This window comes from Accipiter gentilis, chromosome 18 (assembly GCF_929443795.1).
Source record: "Accipiter gentilis chromosome 18, bAccGen1.1, whole genome shotgun sequence".
Classification (NCBI taxonomy): Eukaryota; Metazoa; Chordata; class Aves; order Accipitriformes; family Accipitridae; genus Astur; species Astur gentilis.
This window is the reverse complement of record NC_064897.1, coordinates 29,257,966-29,278,337: the sequence shown is the minus strand read 5'-3', so window position 1 is coordinate 29,278,337 and position 20,372 is coordinate 29,257,966. Positions and strand designations below refer to the sequence as shown.

General features: G+C 43.2%; 2 protein-coding genes across 7 annotated transcripts in view; one reads left to right on the top strand and one right to left on the bottom strand.

Moving 5' to 3' along the window:
- The window catches only part of TCF20 (transcription factor 20), a 132,519-nt gene extending 130,241 nt beyond the window's left edge, over positions 1 to 2,278 (top strand). For all 6 annotated transcript variants that reach the window (XM_049822062.1, XM_049822066.1, XM_049822065.1 and 3 more), the window contains one exon: positions 994 to 2,278. Coding sequence is in view for 1 of the 6 variants with exons in the window: in XM_049822065.1 (XP_049678022.1) it covers positions 994 to 1,011 (18 nt within the window). In the remaining 5 variants the exon portion in view is untranslated. The remainder of the gene's footprint in view (positions 1 to 993) is intronic.
- The window catches only part of PHETA2 (PH domain containing endocytic trafficking adaptor 2), a 255,679-nt gene that overhangs the window by 208,377 nt on the left and 26,930 nt on the right, over positions 1 to 20,372 (bottom strand). The gene's annotated exons all lie outside the window — the stretch shown is intronic.

The following is a 20,372-nucleotide window of genomic DNA, read 5'->3' as shown; positions in this document are numbered from 1 at the left end:
GTAGGGAGGGATTTATCCAAGTTATATCAAAGTAAGTAACCTTACTAAATAAACAAATTGCTTCTGGGCTTACTTGTGTTACGGGAGAAGGGAAGAAAGGAATATATCATTTCAGGCTTTGCTTTCTCGGCTGTGCAGATTAAGAATGAGAACCATAGCTTAGAGAAATGAAATTTTAATTTTGCCTGCGGTTTCTCTTTTGAACTGAGCCTCCACCAACTTAGCAAACTCCTGAAATTCATTTTCTCACCTCAGAGAATTTCTGGACAGGGAGAATGAGCATGCCAAGCACTTGGGACATTTCCACATTTGTCTTGAAAGACATCACAAGCTTGGTCCTTCCATGAACTGTTGCTGCCACCATAATCTGGCAGTTAGAACAAAAAAGCAACAGAAAGACATATTACCTGCCTTCCAGTTAGTTTAACTGCAGCTTTACCTTTAACTTGTGAAATCTAGCCATTTCCCAAATTTAGTTCCTGCAGCTGGACTCTACCAGTTTCACTATCTGCTAAATATTCACTGAAAACTACTGCCAGATGGTAGCTTGGTGACCTGTATGAAAATACTTGGGTCCAGTCCCTGAGGGGCAGCGTGGCATCCCAGAAGCTGTCATCACATTTGAACATGCTTGGGCCCTTTGCTTCCAGTTTTCATAGTCAAGATGAAGAGCAAACATGAGGTGAACAAGCTCCTTTCTGGCTGCTGAAGGTAGCTGTTCTGCAAGAGTGCTGTGCTGTTGTGGCACAGATCGTTCTGTCATTCTGGACCTCCTCCATAACTGGCCTTATTTAATTTTCTGCTGGTTGTTAAACTAATACTTTTTATCACATACCGTTGTGCTTCCATCCATTTTCAGTCCACAAAACTAAAGAGCTCTTGTTGTTACTGCAGTGGTAGGCTGCTGAGTGGGTTTTTCTGAAGCCTGAGGGGCGTGTTGACGGACGGAGGGAAGGAACAATTCCGATATTACTGTTTCACTTTGTTTTTCAGGTTAGGCTGTTGAGATAAAAAGCGGTGGACATTCATGACTGAATGGAATCTCTCCCACTGTGCAGCCATGCCCCCTCTCGACGTGCCTGCCAATGCCAGCACTTCCTTCATAAATTCTTACATCACACTCAAGACTGATGACATCACAGAATTCTGACCAAGGAGTCTGAACCAGCTGTTTCCATGGACACAATCTCCATAGTGACAGTGGGAAGGGGAGGGGGAAAAAGGAAACAGGTGGGGGGAATTAAAGAGGGAGGGATAAATATATATATATATAAAGATCTATTTTTTAGTCTTGAAAGACTTTGTTTTAAATGAAAGGTGCGCTATATCCCTTTTGATGCTTTTGATTAAAATTAACAAAAACCCATATAAATTAAAAAAAGAAAACCATAGCTAAAGTAAATATTAAATCCAAAATCAAAGCAGGGCTCGTGGAGCCTGACATTTTGTGGGAAAGAATAGCGGGAGTACTCCAAACAGGACTTGTCTCCCTTCCTCTTGCTTTCTTTCTCACAACATCCAAGGAATTCAATTTTAAAAGGCAAATAAAATAATGATAAATTGTTTGTAGGGTGTGGGAGGAAGGCTTGGATGTTGCAGGTGATGGGGTGCTAGTACTTGTGTGTGCAGGGTAGGGAGGTTGTGTTTGAGAAACACTATATTAATGGTAGAAGCTTGAAAAACATCTGAAGATTCTTGGGTCATGAGACTCATGAAGTAAGAGGTAGCTGCTGCTTGCTAGATCCCGTTCACCTTGTTCAGGTGGGAACATCCGTACCACACAGGGGAAAGGAGTATCTGCCCTTTGTGGCAACAACATGCACCCCCGAATCATTCCAAGAAGCTGCCTTTGGTTTTGAAGGCAGAGGAAAGGAAGATATGGTTTACCTGCCAGATTGGGTAACTGGAAAGGAAGTCTGAATGTTGGTGGAGTAAATGTATCTTCAAACTGATCAGGAAAATCCACTTAGCCCTTATTTTATTTTATGTTTTGCTTTTCCTAAGGAAGGAAGAGGGAATGTCAGTGTAACAGCCTACACTGTATGGTTATTTGGAGTGTTGGGGTTTTTTTGTAAATTATGTAATTTTAAAACATTTGGGTTTAAAGAACAACAGCAACAAAAATAATTTTTTCTTGTTAAGGCCTTAAGAAAGGGGTTAGTGCATCTTTCAGGGGTCACTCTGCCATGGGAATAAAATAGCTGTTTCACAAACAGTTTTATATAAAAAAAGCTTAAAAAAACCAAAAAAAACTAATAAACTTCATTTTAACCTTGTCTCCTTTTGTTTTGTGCGAACTTGATTTGTTTAAAAGGACAAAGAGACAATACTATCTGCTGCTTTTTGGTTTCTTTGCCTTCATCAGTTCTGCCTTCAGTGATGACCTTCTGAACTGGCCCAGCAAGAGGAAGACCACAAAAGCTTTTTAAAATTAAAGCTTAGGATTTGTTTGATGTTCAGAGATAACAAGCCAATGACTGGATGAATTTTCTGTCACCATGTGAGTTGGTGGTATTTCACCAGGTCACTGACTTCTTTCACTCATAGGATGGTAGCATATCCTAGCGATATCAAACAGTGTGGTGTTTACTGGGAAGTCACTAGAGATAGGGATCTAACCAGCATGACTTAGTTAAAAAAAAAAAGGGGTTGATATTGTGGGGAGGGAAGAACTATTTTAAAAAGTTATGTACTGGATGCTTGCTCAACTACTTGTATTTTGGAGTATTCAGCACATAAAAAATCTATGATAGTGCATATTAAGATATCTATTTTAACTCTATTTTTAAAAGATCGATTTAAAGATTTGGGAGATGATTTGGCAGTTATTTATTTCTAGAAGTTGCTACTCTTGCTGATAAATATTTGGAAAGAAAGGGCAGTCTTCTGCTTACTCCTTTCCCAGTAGCAGCTACTGAAGTTAGTATGTCCTTCTACATTAAGAAATAGACCTGTTGTGATAAATGTCACTAATGTGTCCTGAATTGGTGCTGAAAATATTTAACTGCTGGTGTAGTCAGAAAAAAATCATTTTTAGCATAGTTAATGTGATTGAGTAAATGACTTCTTTTCAACTGAATAAAAATTGGTTTTTTTTTTTCCTAGTGTCTGTTCTATTCTACCTGTTCTGAAAAAAAAAAAAAAAAGGGAGTTACTGTTACTGCATTGATTTCTGTTGGTGAAGAATCAACTTCATAGTACTACAACAGCAGAGGATCGTGTGGTGAAACTGCTGAATTTGATACTTTTGCCTCTTCAGGGTGGTGTTACACAGTGGAGGGAGAAAGTTTTTGGGTAGCTGGGAGGGACTCTCAGAGGTTTTCCTTGTGGGTGCTCAAGGCAATCGTTGCGGAGATAATAGTTCCTTGTGCACTGTGGTTGGAAAGCAGTGGGAGTCATGTAGAGCAAATAAATAAATGGTACTGCACTTGAGTCTATGAGAAATATTTCGTAGTGGGGAGTGCTTAAGACCCTTCAAATCAGTGACCCCTTAGCCCCTCATCAGTGCTGTTGTTGGAGGTAAGGTGTGTGCTCTCTAGTACAGAGAGAGGTCTTGCAAATTGGTCATCTTTGTTGGTCAAGTCTTTACAGAAACCAGAGCTACCACAATTCTCTAAAACCAAGCCAGGAGGAACCTAAAACAATGTGTAATGGCTTCTTGGGAGAACCTGGAAACAATCCAGAGCAGTCATGAAATCCAGTTGGAAATAAACATTTCTTTTGGCTCAGAAGACAGAAAGTGCCTGAGTAGATTGTTAAAAGCCGTTGTACAAAACATTTACCAGCTCCATCCTGCAAAAGCAATTAACAGCTGGGTAGTGTGGATACCCCCAAACTTGAAAGAAAAGATTTGGAAATCTTGGCTAATTTAGAATTTGTGGAGCAGAAACTACCTGCAGCAGAATGTTAAAACACGGAGATTGTCTAAAGAAGAAAATCAGTGGCCTACCAGCCACTTGGGAATTACCTGTTTGGATGAGGAATGAACTAATGAGAGCTTGGATAAGGCAGCTCATTTTCAAAGTGATTCTCCACACTGACACCCATCAGGATCTCTGAAAGGAAAGACACTTTCCCACCAGTTTGCTGGGAAATGTACATGATGGTTTAACAGCGTTTCCAAAGTGGTTGCTGTATAAAAAGGAAGGTCCAACAACTAACCTAAGTGAGTCAACACTGCTGAACAAGGTCAAAGAAAAAGATGAGCTTTTTCCATAAAGGATATGCAATGGATTCAACATGCAAAGGATGTCTATCAATATAAGCTGATCAGTGTTCAGCTAGAGACAAGGATAAAGCAACTCCTCCCGCAGGACCTGATGGAGGTCCTGGGATACATACAGCAAGCGTATCTTGATACCAGGAGCTACTGATTTATAATGTTCATCATGGATTTTTATTGCATGTGAAATCTACACTTGGAAATCCAAGACATGGACTACTGTGGAGTTTATGTTGAGATTGTGCAGCTGGGAGAAAGCAGCCTCAGCTGCCACTGCAGAAGGTGGTGCCCATCCTCACTCATCTGTGTATCAGATAGGTATGAGTGGGGATTTTACCTGGGGTTGTGATGTACTTGAACCTTTTGAATCAGTCTTAGAACAAGGCAAACTGATGGTGTGTAAGGGTATTGAAATAAAAAAATGTTAAGGGGTTCAGGGCAGAGCATCTGCCAAAGAATGTTGTACATCTAGTTCATGGAGTCCAGCTAATGCCAAGCTAAAGAAAAATATTTTTGGTGGGACACGTATTTTAAAAAGTATTTTGTCAAGATATGGGTAATTAAATGACAGCTCTGGTATTTTGACTGTTTAATGTGCAGTATAAACTGTAATGTATGTAAGAACGTATGTGAGGAAAAATAATACCTTTAATTAAACTGGTACAGTTACACGGAGAACATTTTGGGGCTGAGTTGGATATAAACTTTCTAAATTATCATGCCTAATAACAGTGTTATTACATCAGGAATTACATATGCCGTCTTGAGTGCAGTGGTTGTCATGGACATGGTAGAAATATTTGATAGAGGCACACAGAACTGGTTTGTCTGACCTAGTCCCTGGCTTATCAGAATGACTGGAAGAAGCAGTCCTCTATCTAAAAATGTAGAAAATTGAGTTTAAATATCAGACCTTTGGAAGTAGAGCAGGATATCGGGATGGCTGAGGATGAATAAATCATCGTTGGTCTGGATTGTTGGTGTGTATGTATGTGTGTGTGTGTGTGTGTGTGTGTGTGATTAAAAGTTGTGTGGAAAAAAAACCAGAAAGAGTACAGGTAATCCAGGTTCAGTTATAGCGCTAGAAAATACAAAGATGTGGCAAATATTTTGTGGCTCTACTGACTTTCCTATGAGAAGTTGAAAGTAGTTACAGTCTTCATTTTGGGTTAGAAATCTCTGTTGTGAAACAGGATGAGATTCTTGTTTGGCTGTGGAGTATTTCGAACAGATATGCTTAGTTTTGGTGGGTTTGTTTGTTTGTTTTTAAGATAGAGCTACTGCAGTATCTTGTGAGTCGGAGAATTTAGTCATAAAGGTAGAGGGCAAAAGTAATTGTTACAAAATTGTAGGAGATCAGTAACTCTCCAGTACTTCCTCTATGGGATTGCTGCATGCCAAAGAGCATTTGGCTAATGCACATCACTGAAAAATCACTTCCATATGGATACCCTGCACTATCAGCTCCTGGACTGACCTGTGCTGTTCAGCTAGAAATTTTACCACATAAAGCTGTAAAGGAAAGGTGTAAAGGTGTTCCTTACAGTGTAAAGGTCAGTAAAATAGTTGCTGTTATTATCTCTATGTGTGTTTAATTTTTTATTCTGCCTGTACTTTTGGTCAGATCCAAACAGATCGCTCTGTCATCCAGCTGAAAAACTATCAGGATGCTGCTTAGAGTCTTTTTGTAGGATTTAATTTCTTAAGCAGGACTCATACCCTTGTTAGTACCTCTACAGAAGGGAGCCTGAATTAGAGGGAAAGCATTGCTTGTTTGTTGGCTTCTTTCATGGGGCTATATTGAGAGCCAAGATTGCTTCCCTTTCCTCCTCATCCTCTAGAGGTTTCTTGTAATTCATTGCTTAACTTAGTTTTAATGCTGTGCTTTCAGGTTTTTGACCTTACCTGGCTAGCTTTAGAAATGCTGATATTTCTTAGAAGCCCTAGAGAGAGTTATCTCCCATCCAAATAATTTGAAAAATACTCTTTTAGCTCATAGCAAATCTCCTGTGAAGAAAATCTTCCACTCTAGCTGGGGATCAGGATTGAGACTGACTGTGTACTCTTCTGCGTGATAAAACCTGCATGCACATACTACTGCATGTGAACATATCCAGGTCATCTGCAAATACTACCTGCATTACATTAGTGACTTTTGGGTTGTAGCTAGACATGCTAACAACCAAACTTGGAGGTCACAGTGGGTTTGGAGGTCAGTACCTCCCTGGCTTTGAGGTATATCATGACAGTGGTTTTCTGAGTTTTATTGAAATTATTTTCAGTGCCACATATTTTAGTGGGAAGCAGCAAAAAATGGCAGAGAAATTTTCAGGGAAGGAGCTGGAAGGTACTCTGCATTTACATTGAAGATAAGTATAGTGTTGTAAAGATAAGTCTTCATTGTATAGCGAGAGTCCTATGAGCTGAAGCCAATTTATCAAAGACTCGTCACCACATCTAATGGTTTTATTAAAAAAGGAAAAAGTCCATACATTTTATAGCATTTGTATTAGGAAAACTTAATTGGACTTCCACCTGAGTTCCTGCACTTGACCTGTGTTTCCCTCTCAGAAGAGAGGAGGAATCATTAGATTCTTACAAGTTGGTGATTATTTTGAGGACTTTATTTTGGGGACTGTTGAAATTACCATGAATAGATACTCGACCTGGATTATGGAGCATAGCAGTATTTACTTCTCATGCACTTTTTAATCAGCTGGTGTCAGAGTACCTTACGAGTAGGACAAACCTCACAGTTCCCATTTGTAGTTGGAAGAAATACAGAAAAGCCGACAAATTATTGTTCAGGGTTGTATGATGAAATTAGGAATTGGCAGGTGGAAATGGATCTCAAAGAGGCAAGAAAGGACCACGTGGATAAGCAGAACAAAGACTGTGATTTAATGTAACGCTTCTGGTTTTTTAATATCTTCGCTCCTTTGGAAACCAAGATGAGGAGGCTACTGTGTAAAATGGATGTTGCAGTCTGTCTGTCTGTTCAGCTGGTGTCCTGCTGTGGCTAAAACTGACGACAAATTGCTACTTGTACAGGTGATAGATGGCAAAACTGTAAGTGGCCATTTGGAAATGAAACCAAAGAGCTGCACTCTGCAAGAAAATAAGCAAAGCTTGTGAAACGCTGCTGATTAAGACATTTCTAGCAAGCAAAAGCAGAGGCCATAGAGAATGGACCCATTTTGCAGACTCCTAAGCAGATTTCCAGGGTTGTGTTCAGTTTTGCTCCAAGTATGAAATGTTCTTGGCTTCACAGGACGGGAAGATGTACCAGGAGAAGAAACAGCTTCCAGAGCCGTGAGATGGAAGTGGGCATTTGCAGCCTTAAAGAGGGGGCCATTGATGGTTGCAGTCATCATGGCCTACTTCAGCCACACAACTCCTTTTTATTAAAAATAACAGCAGTGTGTTGCCACAGGAACACAAAAGACTTGGGAAAGATGCTGTTCCAGCAGAAATGTGAGCATTCCTTATGACAAATGTGATAGATGGACTTAGCATACACCGAGTTTGTGGTTTGTTGCTTCAGAAGAAAAGGGAAAGAAGGTGCATCTTTTGGACTGTGCAGAATTGTTGTAGTCTGGAAAATGAAAAAATCAGAAGACGAACAAATTAGAAGCAGAAATCATCAAGACTAATCCCAATCCCCAATAATCAGCAACAGTGACTGTAGACTACCAGTAACTGGGAAGAATTCTGCTTTGGAGCATGGCCCATTGGCCTCAAATGCTGCCCATCACCCACATTTGATGGATTCACCCGAGCTGAGGGCCAACAGTACAGCTTTATGGTCCAAAGTTCCTCTCAAAAATAAGGAGGTGAGAAAACCTTTCACAAGTGGCCTAATCGTGTGAAAGAGCCATGGAGAAATAACAGGTTCATAGAAGAAGTCACAGAAGGTTTATTCTTGGGCCTCCTTTTAGGGAATGCTTAGAGGAGGAGACCTGAGACCACCAGAAAGGCACTTGAAGGCCTGGAATCCCACTGGTGGAGGTGGCTGTTCCTGATGACCTTTTCTGTGTGAAGTTTCGTGTGTGAGTTTTGGAAGAACAGTCTAGGTAGGTACCATACCAAACGCATTTTGTGCCATTTATTAGACAGTAACAGGCCCTGAAATCAACTCTTGAACAGAGGACAACCTTTTTGTATCCAAATGGTTGTTCCAAATAGAGGATAGTCTCTCTTGTGCTTAAAAAGGGAATGTTGGCCAGGTCACCTAGGTTGGTTGGTCGGTCGGTCCCTCTTCAAAGCACACAGACTTCATCTTGGTTTTCTACCTCTGGTCAATAGCAACCCACAGAAACTGTGGAACATGAAGGCTGATGTTAATTTTCTAGGGTTTCATTTGAGCTAATGAAAAGAGCTGCTTGAGACAGGGAGACACCACAAGTCTGTGCAACCTGTGTTTACCATTTCTGCAGAGAGAGATTCGCCCCTTATTTTTAGCACTTACTGGAGTTACTTGGACTTTGAGAGTAGCTGATCAAAAAACTAAACAAGCCTTCCCAGTCTGCAGTCAAGTGTTCAGAGAAGGGTCTGGTGCAACTTTGGTTTCTTGTCCTTTACAATGCAAGAGAAAGGACCAGTCTGGGGCTTGTCTGAATAACGTTTTCATCTAGCTATTTGCAACAGCCCTCTGACCTACCTTTTTCTTCACTAGGTGCACTAAGGATATACTGATTTGCAGTTTTTAAGAATACCTGTCCTTATCTTTCTGATTGTTAAGCGTATACATACGTCTGGAAATATACGAATACAGGGGTTCAATAGCTGAGAAAAAATGTTTATGTTCATTGACCAGCTTGCAAGACGTTGGGTGGGAGTGGTAAAAACCACAGCTAAGGTCTGTCGTGAGTTCAGAGGACCCTTCAGCAACTTAAATGTCACAATTCAAAGTCTCCCACAAGGCACTGTGCCTCTGTACAAGCAAACAGGCAGTGTTCATGAAAGAATAAAATCCTTCCTTGCAGTAAGCAGGCTTTGTATATGTGAAGGCCACAACTTCCTGAGTGCCCATCCTTCAAATAAGCTTCTAACAGCCACACAACACAGCAACTCATGTTAGAGGACAGAGTAACCACTAACTCCTGTATTTCTCCTTTGTTTTCACTTCTGCCCCAACTGACAGTGAGTGAGTGACCTTGGTTTCTAATGCAGCCCATGCAGCTCGGGCTGTTTTAATTGCCAGAGCAGACAAGTATCCCTAGTCGTTCTGAAAAGCCTTGTGGCACTGTAATTCAAAAACCACCTAAGAGTTCATAGCAGGCATGAACAGGCTGACACATTTTCATCCTTGTTTCCATTGATGATGGGAGTCTTTGTAAGACTCTATTGTTGCATTTCTCCATCTTTTACATTACTGTCAGGTAATCTCTGTATTGCACATCTCTGTTGCTTGCAGGTAACTCATCCTGTTTTTCATGATTCATCTTGGAGTCACTCAAGGGTTGTGTTTTGGAGTTGTAGCCCAAAGGATTTGGGATGCAGGACCTCACATTTCCCAGCCTTCCCTCTCCCCCTGAGGTGTGACCAAGGGTATGTGTAGCTGTTCTCTGGTCCTCCAATGGCACAGAAAGCCCCAGCACGTGCAGGCTCACCCAGAGGTTACTCTGCTGGTATCTGGTGGCTGTTCCAGTGCTGTTACACTTCAGCAACTTCTCCAGCTGGGTTTTTGGCCTACTGTATGTCCTCATCATCCAGGCAGGTCAGAAGTCCTGAAATTCTGCCTTTCTCTCTTTCTGGGTTTTTTTGTTTGTTTGTTTGTTTGTTTTAATAGAATCAGTAAATTTATTCCAGACTTCTTCAGCTTTACTTTTTTTCTTTTCCAAAACTGATGAAATCTTCTCCATTGTTTGCAAAGGGATATCTGCTCTAGATCAAGAGTTAAATAAGAAATCAAATTGTGTCTATGATCAGGAATCCGGGTCCAGCAACCATGACTTTGGATACACATGAACTTTCTACCTGTCATCCACAGTCATGCTGTAAAGCTATCTGGAAATCCTGTTATAGAACAGACTGAAAGGGTCCAGCCTTGTGGCTCAGTGAAGGCTGCCCTCAGAGCCAGGTTGCTCAAGGCTTTGGACAGTCATGTTTTGAAAACCTTCAGTGTGGAGACTCCACATCCTTTCTGGGCTCCTGTTCCTGTGCTGAGCCATTCTCCTGGAGCAGCAATTCCTCCTTGTATCTAGTCACAATTCCAGTTGCTGCAGCTTCTGACTTGCCTCTTGCCCTGTGGCTGTGCATTTCAGAGAAGGACCTGGCTCCATCCTCCTTACAAATGCAGCAGTTCGTGGTGGTATGACAAGTTAGGGCAGTCAGGCTGCATGGATCCCTGAAAATACTTAGCAGTGGTTTTAATCCCGAAATCCAGCACACCTGTAGGGCTTTGGTGCAGCTGCCCAGAGCAGCTCGAGGCATTGTGGCAGCAGCAGGTAGTTATTCTGGGCCCTGTTCCTGCAGGGAACTGCGCTGGGATCCCTCCCTCTGCAGCCACGAGGGAAGGGGAGCACGGACCGCTGCCTGCATGAAATCTTTGGAAAAGAGTTATCAGAGCCTCTGTCTTCAAAGTCTTACTTCTACTAATTGAAACTTCTTTCTAACTGAAACTCCCCGCTTGTTTTTTTCCTGCTTTCTAGCAAACCTGATGTTCAGGTTGATACTCTGGAGACCAGAGCTCTTCAGCCTGACTTCGGTCAAGCCTAGCCTGCTTGAGGGAAGCGGGACTGAAACCCCAGGCCACACACACCATGGAGCATGGCAGCAGCTCTCCATCACTGCTGGCATGGGCACTCTTCAGGCTGGCGAACCATCCCAACCTCGCATAGAAACTGCAGGTCCCAGCCCACCTCACCTTGTCCTATGCGCTGCAAAATCCACCCTGGCCTGCTGGGTGTGAAGCAGTTCTCCTTTCCTTCTTATAGCCCCAACCTCCCTCCACCCCCTCCTCTGCCTGCCTGCTCCCCTGCCGCCTCTGGAATTGCTGCCCCCCCCACCCCCCTTGGTCCCTCCACCCCAGCGGCCCCCCCCCGCCGTGGGGGTTGTCTGAATTTACACACCAACAAAACCCATGTGCTAGGTGAGCTGGGGACAGAGGGTGAGGAGCTGGGGACCAAGCAAAGGCCATTCGTAGGAGCCTGGATGGTACCGAGTGGTGACCCTGCTCCCACTGGGCCCTGCAGCTGCTCCGCTGGCTCCCGTGGGAAAACGGAGAGGGGCTTCAGCCACGGTCTTTGTGCACACCTCCTGATTTTGCAGGCTGATGAGAAACCAGCCTTTGTAATCTGCAGGGTGGAGTCGGAGCGGACACGGCTGAAGATTGAAGTTTCTCTCTCAGAGGAGATTTTTACAGCACCCAGTTCTGGCAGGGGTGGGTGGCAGCACTGCTGCCTGTCTGCTGCACCCTGAAGATCAGGGCTTGGTGCTTGTTTGCATTCGCTCTCAGCAACAAATAAGAGGTGCAGACAAGTTCGCACATTGCACTTGCACTCGCACTCTGAGTGCTCTTTTCGGCAGCATATTTTGTTGTTCATTGACTTCTTGTGTGATCTGCAGCCTTTCCGTCCCCGTTGTGCTCCCGGCTGAAAACTCCTATGCTGTCTGACACCGAGAGTGGGCACCGCTGGCCTGAGGGCCTGAAGCTGCTTCCCCGGAGCAACCAGCCAGAAGACAGTGTGGTCAGCGGCGGCTCTCACCATCACACCAGACACCGCAGAAGACAGCTTGGCCGAGGTTGGCGGCTTTTTCCCCTACCACTGTTCCGACTGAGCACCATGAGCAGCAAAGTGCACTTGTACGGACCCATGTGGACTCTGTTTCTGCAGGTGCACTCACGTGGTGGGATCCATCTGCCACAAAGCTGTCATCACAGGAGGTGCCCTTCACTATCAAATTTAGAAGACTTGTACAGGAAAACAGGTAACATTAGAAATAGTTGTTGAATTTTTAATCCTGAGTACAAAGGCTACCCCAGATATTAGGCCTTAGCTCAAAACACAGCGAAGACAAATCAAAAAGCTTTGGACTTTGGAATAGGCAATAAAGAGTATAAAGTAATTAAGGATTTGTCTTAGGCCTTTCCCTCTTTCTGGATATGAACCCATACTGGAGTAACACAAAGTGGAAGGGAGCTGCAGAAAGACGTTAACTCGTATACATAGTGCCTGTATTCAGTATATAGGAGAGCTAAGGTCTGTCATCTCCATATGAGGCATGGCTTTCCAAGTTTCTAAATTTGGGGGTTTTTAAAGCAACCCAACATTTTTTAAAGTGTTATTAGCACAAAAACATTCATTTTTCCTAGGTAGCTCAGCCCTGCACGTTGCTGGTGCTCAGTGATGCCTCACTCTGAGCTGCAAGCATGAGGCCACGCAGCCATCCCCAGGGGACCTGGGAGTCAGCAGGTTTGGGGAGCTGCCATTTCTCTGCAGGTGGGGAAGTTGTTTATGTCGAGGAGCTCAGTGTTTTGCTGTCAGAAGGTGGGAAGCACAATGCCTCCCATGTCTTTTCTCTTCCATTCGTCACCCACAGCATGGCAGCCTCATGTCTTTAGGCATCCATTCAGTCTTTTGGCCAGCTTAAAAAACACAGAGAAAATTCCTGCTCCATTTTCCTTGCAGCCACCACCTCTGGTCCTTCCTCCTTCCCTTGGAAGGATCACTGCTTATGGATACCTCCTGTGTGAAAGAGTATGGGCATTTTTGTTGGTGCAATTTTTGTTAACACAAAACCACAATTACATAACTGTAGAAAATATAAAAATGAACACAGAAAAATAAGCTTGTTATGTACAGTTACTATAAGAATGTAGTTACTATAAGAATGTAGCAACTACTATTGGCAAAAGTAACCTACAGATAATTTGGGATGGCGTACCAAAGGTAACCAACTAGCTAAACACTCTGTAGTAAGATCTTGCCTGCATTTGCATAGTTTCTAATTTCTGTTTCACTCCATATGCTCCCACTGTTATTAATCAAACTGTGAGCACGACTGAGCCAATGTTTCAAACCAAAACAGTTATTTGTGGGTTTCCTATTCATAAAAAAATAAAGTATACATTCTGATTTCCAATGCACATTCAGGTTTGTGAAGCATAAGCTATCATTAGGAGCATCACACAGAAATCAAATATAAACAACCTGGTTAACTGTCGTAGTAAACACACAACAATCTTCTGTTTCCAGCACACTGATAAAAACTTCTAAATGCTGACATGTATTCAAACCATTGTTTATACTGACAGAAAAAGTGCAGATAAAACCATGAAAAATTGCTAATGAGAGCCTGACACTGCGTTATTCATGAAAACAGCAAAATAATAAACTCTCAACAACAAGCACACTGTGCTCTTGGAAATGATTAACAGAGGTTTTGGATCATCAAAATTGTATGGTTTGTTTTTTATTTTAAGTGGATTAATAATCACTTGGACAAAAAGTGCTGGGACAAATGCATGTTTTATTTTTGTTGTTAAAGTTATTTATCATTTCCAAATAGAATCACTGTAAGTTCTTCAGCTCATCATCTGCTGCTGCCTTAATGGACTGCTGAACAAAGGGCAGAATTCAGGAGATCATGAATTGCTTGAGAGAACAATCATCAATTTGTACCCAGTGAGCAGGAGTCACATTTTCTTCTGCAGTTAAGCCCGACCTGCCAGTACACACGCCTTTGCTAGTGACAGTCTGCTCCCTAGACTGTGCTGTCTTTTCCATTGCTTCCTTTATCTCCTTGGATTTCTCTGTTGGTCACTATTTTTTCTCTATCGTATCATTAATTCCTGCCCCTTAAAGCTCCTCAGGTGCCTGGGAGTAAGACAGGAGCCTTGAGATTGTTGGGATTCATCCCGGTTTGTTAATGAGCAATACCAGAGGTGTCTTTTGGTTTTTGCAGATTGCCAGGAGAAGCCACGTGGGTTTGGGTGGTTAGAGGAGGATCCATCAGCAGCCTGCTGTCAGCCCATTGCAGGGATGGAAAACTCCCTGGTCGGGACCCCCCGTGGGGTGCCAGCTGGGCTCATGTCACTTTTACTGTTGTAGTGGGAACCATGTCCCCAGCGCTGTCCCTGCCATGCGACTCACATGGGTCCGTGACGTGCCCAACCCGCAGGCACTTCCCACTACTTGCGAGGTGCATGCCCAGCAGCAGAAGTCTGTACTTGGGGCTACATAAGGTTAATAAATAGCTATAGCAAACATCCACATTCATGCACCAAGCCTGCATTCACTGCCCTTTAAACCTGGGAAAAATTGCAGTGTTGCTTCTGCCTGCAACTTTTTTGCCAGTGCCACAGAGGGTGATCTGCACCCCTTGCACTGGCAGTCTGAGCCCAAAAGTGACTGGGCTTTGTTCCCTCAGGCCTTTACTTGTGTTTGGTGTCCTGCTTTTTAGTTCCCCTGCCGTTTAGTGTTAGTCCTGGGGAGCAGGATACCTGCTATCGTCCCTCTGTAGACATCAGCACAGCGGGGCCCCAAACGAGGTACATCTCTACTGTTTCTATAGGATCCACTGTATCTACCAGACCTAGCCTAAGGCAAACACACAAAGTGTTTGAGAGGCTAATATCTGCACACCTTATCATACAGTGACAGGTCAGCTAACACAAGCTTCTCTATACAAAACAGCTGTGCAAATGTGGTGGCACGAGGGGAGAAAAGGGATCCTGAGCTAAGCGACAGCATGTGCTCACAATGTTGAAAATGGCATGCAGCAAAATAATGGCTGTGGCACCACTGAGCACATGCTTAAAAGGACAAAATAGATAATGCGCCACCCTACCAGAACAAGAATATTTTTACTCTCACCATTGGAGCAATCACAGCCACCAAGCTGGGAGGAAGGTAATGCAAACAGAGATAGTCACTTCTACCTTTATTGACTCTAAGGAAATTTTAACAGCAAGTATGTTTTAGAAGTAATGCCTCTCTTCTTTCTGAGATGTGCTGAGCACATGCAGCTCTGAATGCTTTCCTGGGAAGCCTGGGATGTTCAGGAGCCACCAGAAACAGGTTAAGGAGCTTGGAGTGAAAAAAGAGTTATCACTGAAACCTGAAATCTGACTTACCTGCTAGGAGACAGCATCACCCAAGGTTATTCTGTCTGCTCCTGAGTGTCAAAAGCACAGGAGAAAATGCAATTCTCCCTTTAGCCAGATTAGCTTCCCCTTTTATTTTGATTAATAAATACCTAAATTGAAGACCTAACCATGAAAAAACAGCATCCCCAACTATCCTTCTAACACATGGAAAAAGCAGCAAAATGCTCTCTGTGAAATACTCCCTCTGCCAGAAGAAAAAGATCATAGCTAGATGTTTCCTGGAACAAGAACAAGTCTTCAAAATATCTTTTTATTGTTTTTAACCTCTATTCTGAGATCTCTGGCAACCCACCTCTTTGCTTTGTAATAATTATGGTATCAGTCCTCCTTAATGTACTTTGCACCTAGATTTGTAGATGCTTTATCGCAACTGGGTAAACAGCCCCATTAAACACATTTTTACAAACGGGGAGACCGAGCTAGCAGCTAGCAGAGTGCTTGCCTCTAACTCACAGGGCAAATCAATGGCAGAAACTAAACCAAGACACTTTTGTCTGTTTGGCTTCCAAACCCCAGAGTCAATCACTTCATTATTTTTCAAAGGTCTCCCACTGATCTCACACTTCAGGAAAGCAGGATGAGTTTCCCCATGTGGATTTAAGCGCATCTCTTCTTATGGAAAAAAATAAAAATAATAACAGGGTATTAGCCGGTACTTCTGTCCAAAATTCCCATGGATGCTCTTGTTACAGCAAAGAAAAACCCCATGGTATCAGTACTAAACCGAAAAATGAAAAGAAAAGCAATATATTCACAGCTCTTGAGAAGCTTAAAGAACATTAAACTAAAACCAGCAGCTGAGACAAATCAACAGCCTATGGTATCGGGGGCGTAAGCCATATTTTTCTGACAGTTTCACAGGAGAGTGTGAGTCAAGGCAACGGCTGCCAGTCATTTTCTGAAGGAGCAGGCATCTTCCCAGAGCTCAGCCACATCACAGAGGTTTAACAGTATCTTCAGGAGGCATTTTAGACCAGTGCAAAACAGCACTTTGATTCATTACCTCTCCATGCTGGGGTTAAAATTGCACGTACTGAGTTCCATTTGGCTAACAGTTAAAGTAATGGTGGGAATGTTTTAGCCTGAGGAATTAAGGCTTGTAGGAGAATCTGAACTTGAATTTGGTGATTAAAACCAAGCCAGCTTGTTTTGATTTCTGCTTTAACCCTGGGTAACATGACAAGGATACTGGGGTTAGGGCCCATCACTACCATGGTGTAGTCACTTGCTGAACTGGCAAAACCCTTACTGGGCAGTGTTACATATATGTGCGAGTTCAGTTCAGTACCATCTCAAGCTCTGTGAAATATCAAGTCAAGATAAAGCCATTCTGCTCTTATCATTTCAGTTTTTCAGTTTGCCTTTAGTATCCAAGGCTTCTCTGGGGGTAACTTCATCTCAGTGGCTGCTTTATTCATCTAGATGCTGATGCCTGCAGCGACTACACAGCTCACACTGCCAAGTTGTTCACAGCGGTCACTAGAGACTGGCTCCTCAACATCCTACGGCATCAGCCCAAAGTTGTCTCTCTGGGGTGAAAGATGGGGCCCAAGACCCACCTCGCTTTCGGTATCAAGTTGAGAGTCATTGCTCTTTAAAAGCAAGGGACATATATGGGGATGGGATGGGATGGGATGGGTGAAAGAAACAAAGTCCGACTGAGACTCACTTTGGTGATAGGTGAGATGCTGTGGTTGATATGGGAAAAAGGGTAGGAAGCCACAGGGAATTTAAAGAAAAGCCTGAAGAACAGATTTCTTTGCAATGTGGGAAGGCTGGCAGTAAGTCATAGTAACAGTAACTATGAAAGACTTGGCTATTTCAGTTCTGCTGACTGCTTTATTATGAACAAGCTGTTAGCACAGTCCATCTTAAGGCTGTAGAAGTACTTCCAATGTATAAAACCCCATCTGAAGGCCAAGAAAGTCACAATGAACCAGCTGAGACTAAAATTTCCTGAGTTGGGGTTGTGCCTCAGGCTAAATTTGTTTGGGAACATTCAGCCAAAAATTTTTTAATACCTTTCTAATAGCTGACATCATTCTTAGAAATCTATTGTTTATCTGACCTTCTCCTAACCCGTTAGAAAAATTTCTGGTGATGTTTTCCTTTCTCAGTTTAATGCTTTGAAGCATTACACGTGAAATTTGGCAGGAGGCAGCTTTCTGTTAGGAAGACACATTGCACCAGCTCTCTAAAACTGTGCTCAAACTTGGCCATGTTACAACCACTTGAAAACCCAGTTTGCGTGCGCTTGATAGAGTTCTCAGTTTTTCAGCTAAAATTCCCCAGAGGCGTCTGAACGGAGCAGGTGGTGGTTATTGCTGGCTGCCAGAGGCTGGCAAGGGTGAATGACAAGTGCAAAGCTGGTCTCCTCTGTGCTCCTCCTGTTCCCCTTCCAGCACTGAAATGGTCGGGAGGAGAGGCTGTCCGAGTGAAGGCAAAACAGGCAAAAGCTAGATGGTGGGCTGAAAAAAGGAGGTGGAGGAAGGACTAAAAAAGCTGGGGACTGGGTGGGGGACTATATTTTCTGGGCTCAGAGGAGGCCACTGAGGGGGAAAGGTTTCAGGGGTCTTCACCAGCCCCAGCTCTGCTGTAGCCTGGGAGATGGACAGCAGGGAACAAGAGCAGCAGGCTTTACACAGACCATTTGCGCTGTTCCAAGAGGCTTTGCTTCTCCAGAATGTAACATTGCTGAGGTTTGGATCCATTTAATGGTGTTAGGGGGAAAGCAGTCAGCCTGCTGGGATTTGGATGAAAAATTACTAAAAGCTCAAGGAAACATTCCTGTTATGTGACCAGTGGTTCCTGGCTGGCTCCAGTATTGAAGCAAAGAAAGAGGGAGAGAAGGAAGAGCATTTCTTTGGCCATTGAAAGATTTTCACCACACCTCTGCGAAGGATTATGTGATGCTGGATAATTACTAAAACAGCAGTTTTCATGAACAGGCACTAACCTGCAACCTTCATGTCCAGGGTGCCAAACTTGTGATCCTGCAGGAGGATCTGCAGAAGAGCTGCCTGGGAGCTGGGTGCATGTCCTGGACAGCTGTGTGTGGCAGCTTCTAGACTTTGCCTGTTAGGTACCAACACTTAGAAGGTCACCTGGACTTAAAATTTCCATTTTCTCCATTGGTGGCACCTCAGAGGGATGCTGTGAGTACAAAAGACTGTGTGCACTGAACCCATGCAGTCACTGATGACCATTGTGGAAAAGTCCAGCTAAAATACCCTTATGGGCAGAGTGTGAACAGCAGGTAGCAAAACAGGCTTTGAAGCCAAATACTATAATTAAAACAGGATTAGTAAATGATCATCATCTAGCCTGTGCGCTGAATAAAGGGAGGGTCCTTCAGAAAGGAAAAATAGAATGAGATTGTAAGATTATCTTAGGGAATATATGGACCAAAAGGCTCAATTAAAATTGTCCATGCAACTCTTACGTTACCTTACTTCTGGATGCTTCATTTTGCAATAATTAATAAGCTTTTTCTTAAAGCTGCCTTTCTGTTTGTATTGCAGGTGATGCCTGCATGCAACTTCCGTAACTTCACTAAGCTCGTCTCTTAATTGACTGTGCACAAAGACACGTACCCAGCACAGCAGGGCTGCAGCTAGCTAAAATTAGTATGTATGGATTTGGAGGGTTGTTTTTTTCTCCTGACTTGAAAATCACTCAAAATATTACTTTATTGAAAAGAAATGCAAATTAACTTCTTTCATTCTTCAGAATGATAATTACCCTTTTCTCTTTCTCTCTCAGAAAGAGATTTGTTGTCTATTGTTTCTTTACTTGCTTTGAAAACTGTTCTTTGGAAATTTCCTAAGCTATAATACTTGCTCCAGTCTTTTGCAGGAATGGCAGTCCATGCTACTAGCCAAAAGTGGAGGAGCTGTCTAGTTTGCAGCCTGAAGGGGGTAGAGGAAAAGATCATTCACCCAGAGACCTTTTGGAAAGGTGTAAATGGGAGGGGGGGGTGGGGGGCGTGCATAGTATTTTTTTTTCTTAAGCTGGTGCATTTCTCAGGTTGCAGCTTTGTTGCCTTATGTCAAGGCTGAGCTACAGGAAGAAGAGCAGCTGGAGAATTACTTGTCTGATGGCCTTCCAGAGCAATGTTCATTAAAAGTAAAGCCACTTCCTGAATTCCAGTCAACCATCTTTCTTACAACCTTGAGGTGAGTGATGGGAGTCTGACAGCCTTTGGCTCTAGCCAAGATAAGGAAACTAGAAAGAACCCAGGTGGATATTTTTCAGCTGAAGTTCTTAAAGGTGGAGCTCAAAATAAATTGAAATGGGCAGGGTAACATCCTTACCAGTGGAGTGATCAGGAGATGTCCACTGATGTTCTTGGGACTACATTTCCCATCTTTTCACTTGTCATCTGAGTGCATGGGTCATGAAAATCAGTGTGAAAAGAACCCCTTGATCACCTTTTAACATTCAGCCATCTCTTGCTCAAGACTGTCCACTGAGGACAGGACTGTCTTGGCTTTGTCTCCTAAGATCTCGCAGTAGAGCTGTTTGAAATGTGGTGAGTACTCAAAAGCCAACAAACTCCCAGACTACTCTGCAAACATACTTCAGCTCTTGTTCGCTCTCCCAGGCTGTACTTGCTAAGAGTGCTCTCTGTCCCGTCATCCAGGTTGTTAATATGTTAAACTTTATCAGCCCCAGTATGGATATCTAGGGGACATCACTAATGATCAGCCACCAGCTAGACTCTGTACCGCTGATCCCAACTCTTTGAGCCCCACAATCTGAACAATCATCCACCCACTTCATCATCTACCTTGCCAGTCTGTATCTCATTGATTTAGCTACAAGGATACTGTGGGAGATGGTGTTAAAGGCTTTGCCAAAGTCAATGTAATAAATGACATGCACTGCTCTCCTGCTTTGAGGAAGCTGCCCTTGAAGAACCAGCTCTTCTTTGCTCTCCAGCACAGATCCCTTTGGGATCCTGCCAAACAGACCCCTGAACAAGGTGAAATCTGCTTTCATGAATGCAAGAGCAGCAATGCTATTTGTCCTGCTGAC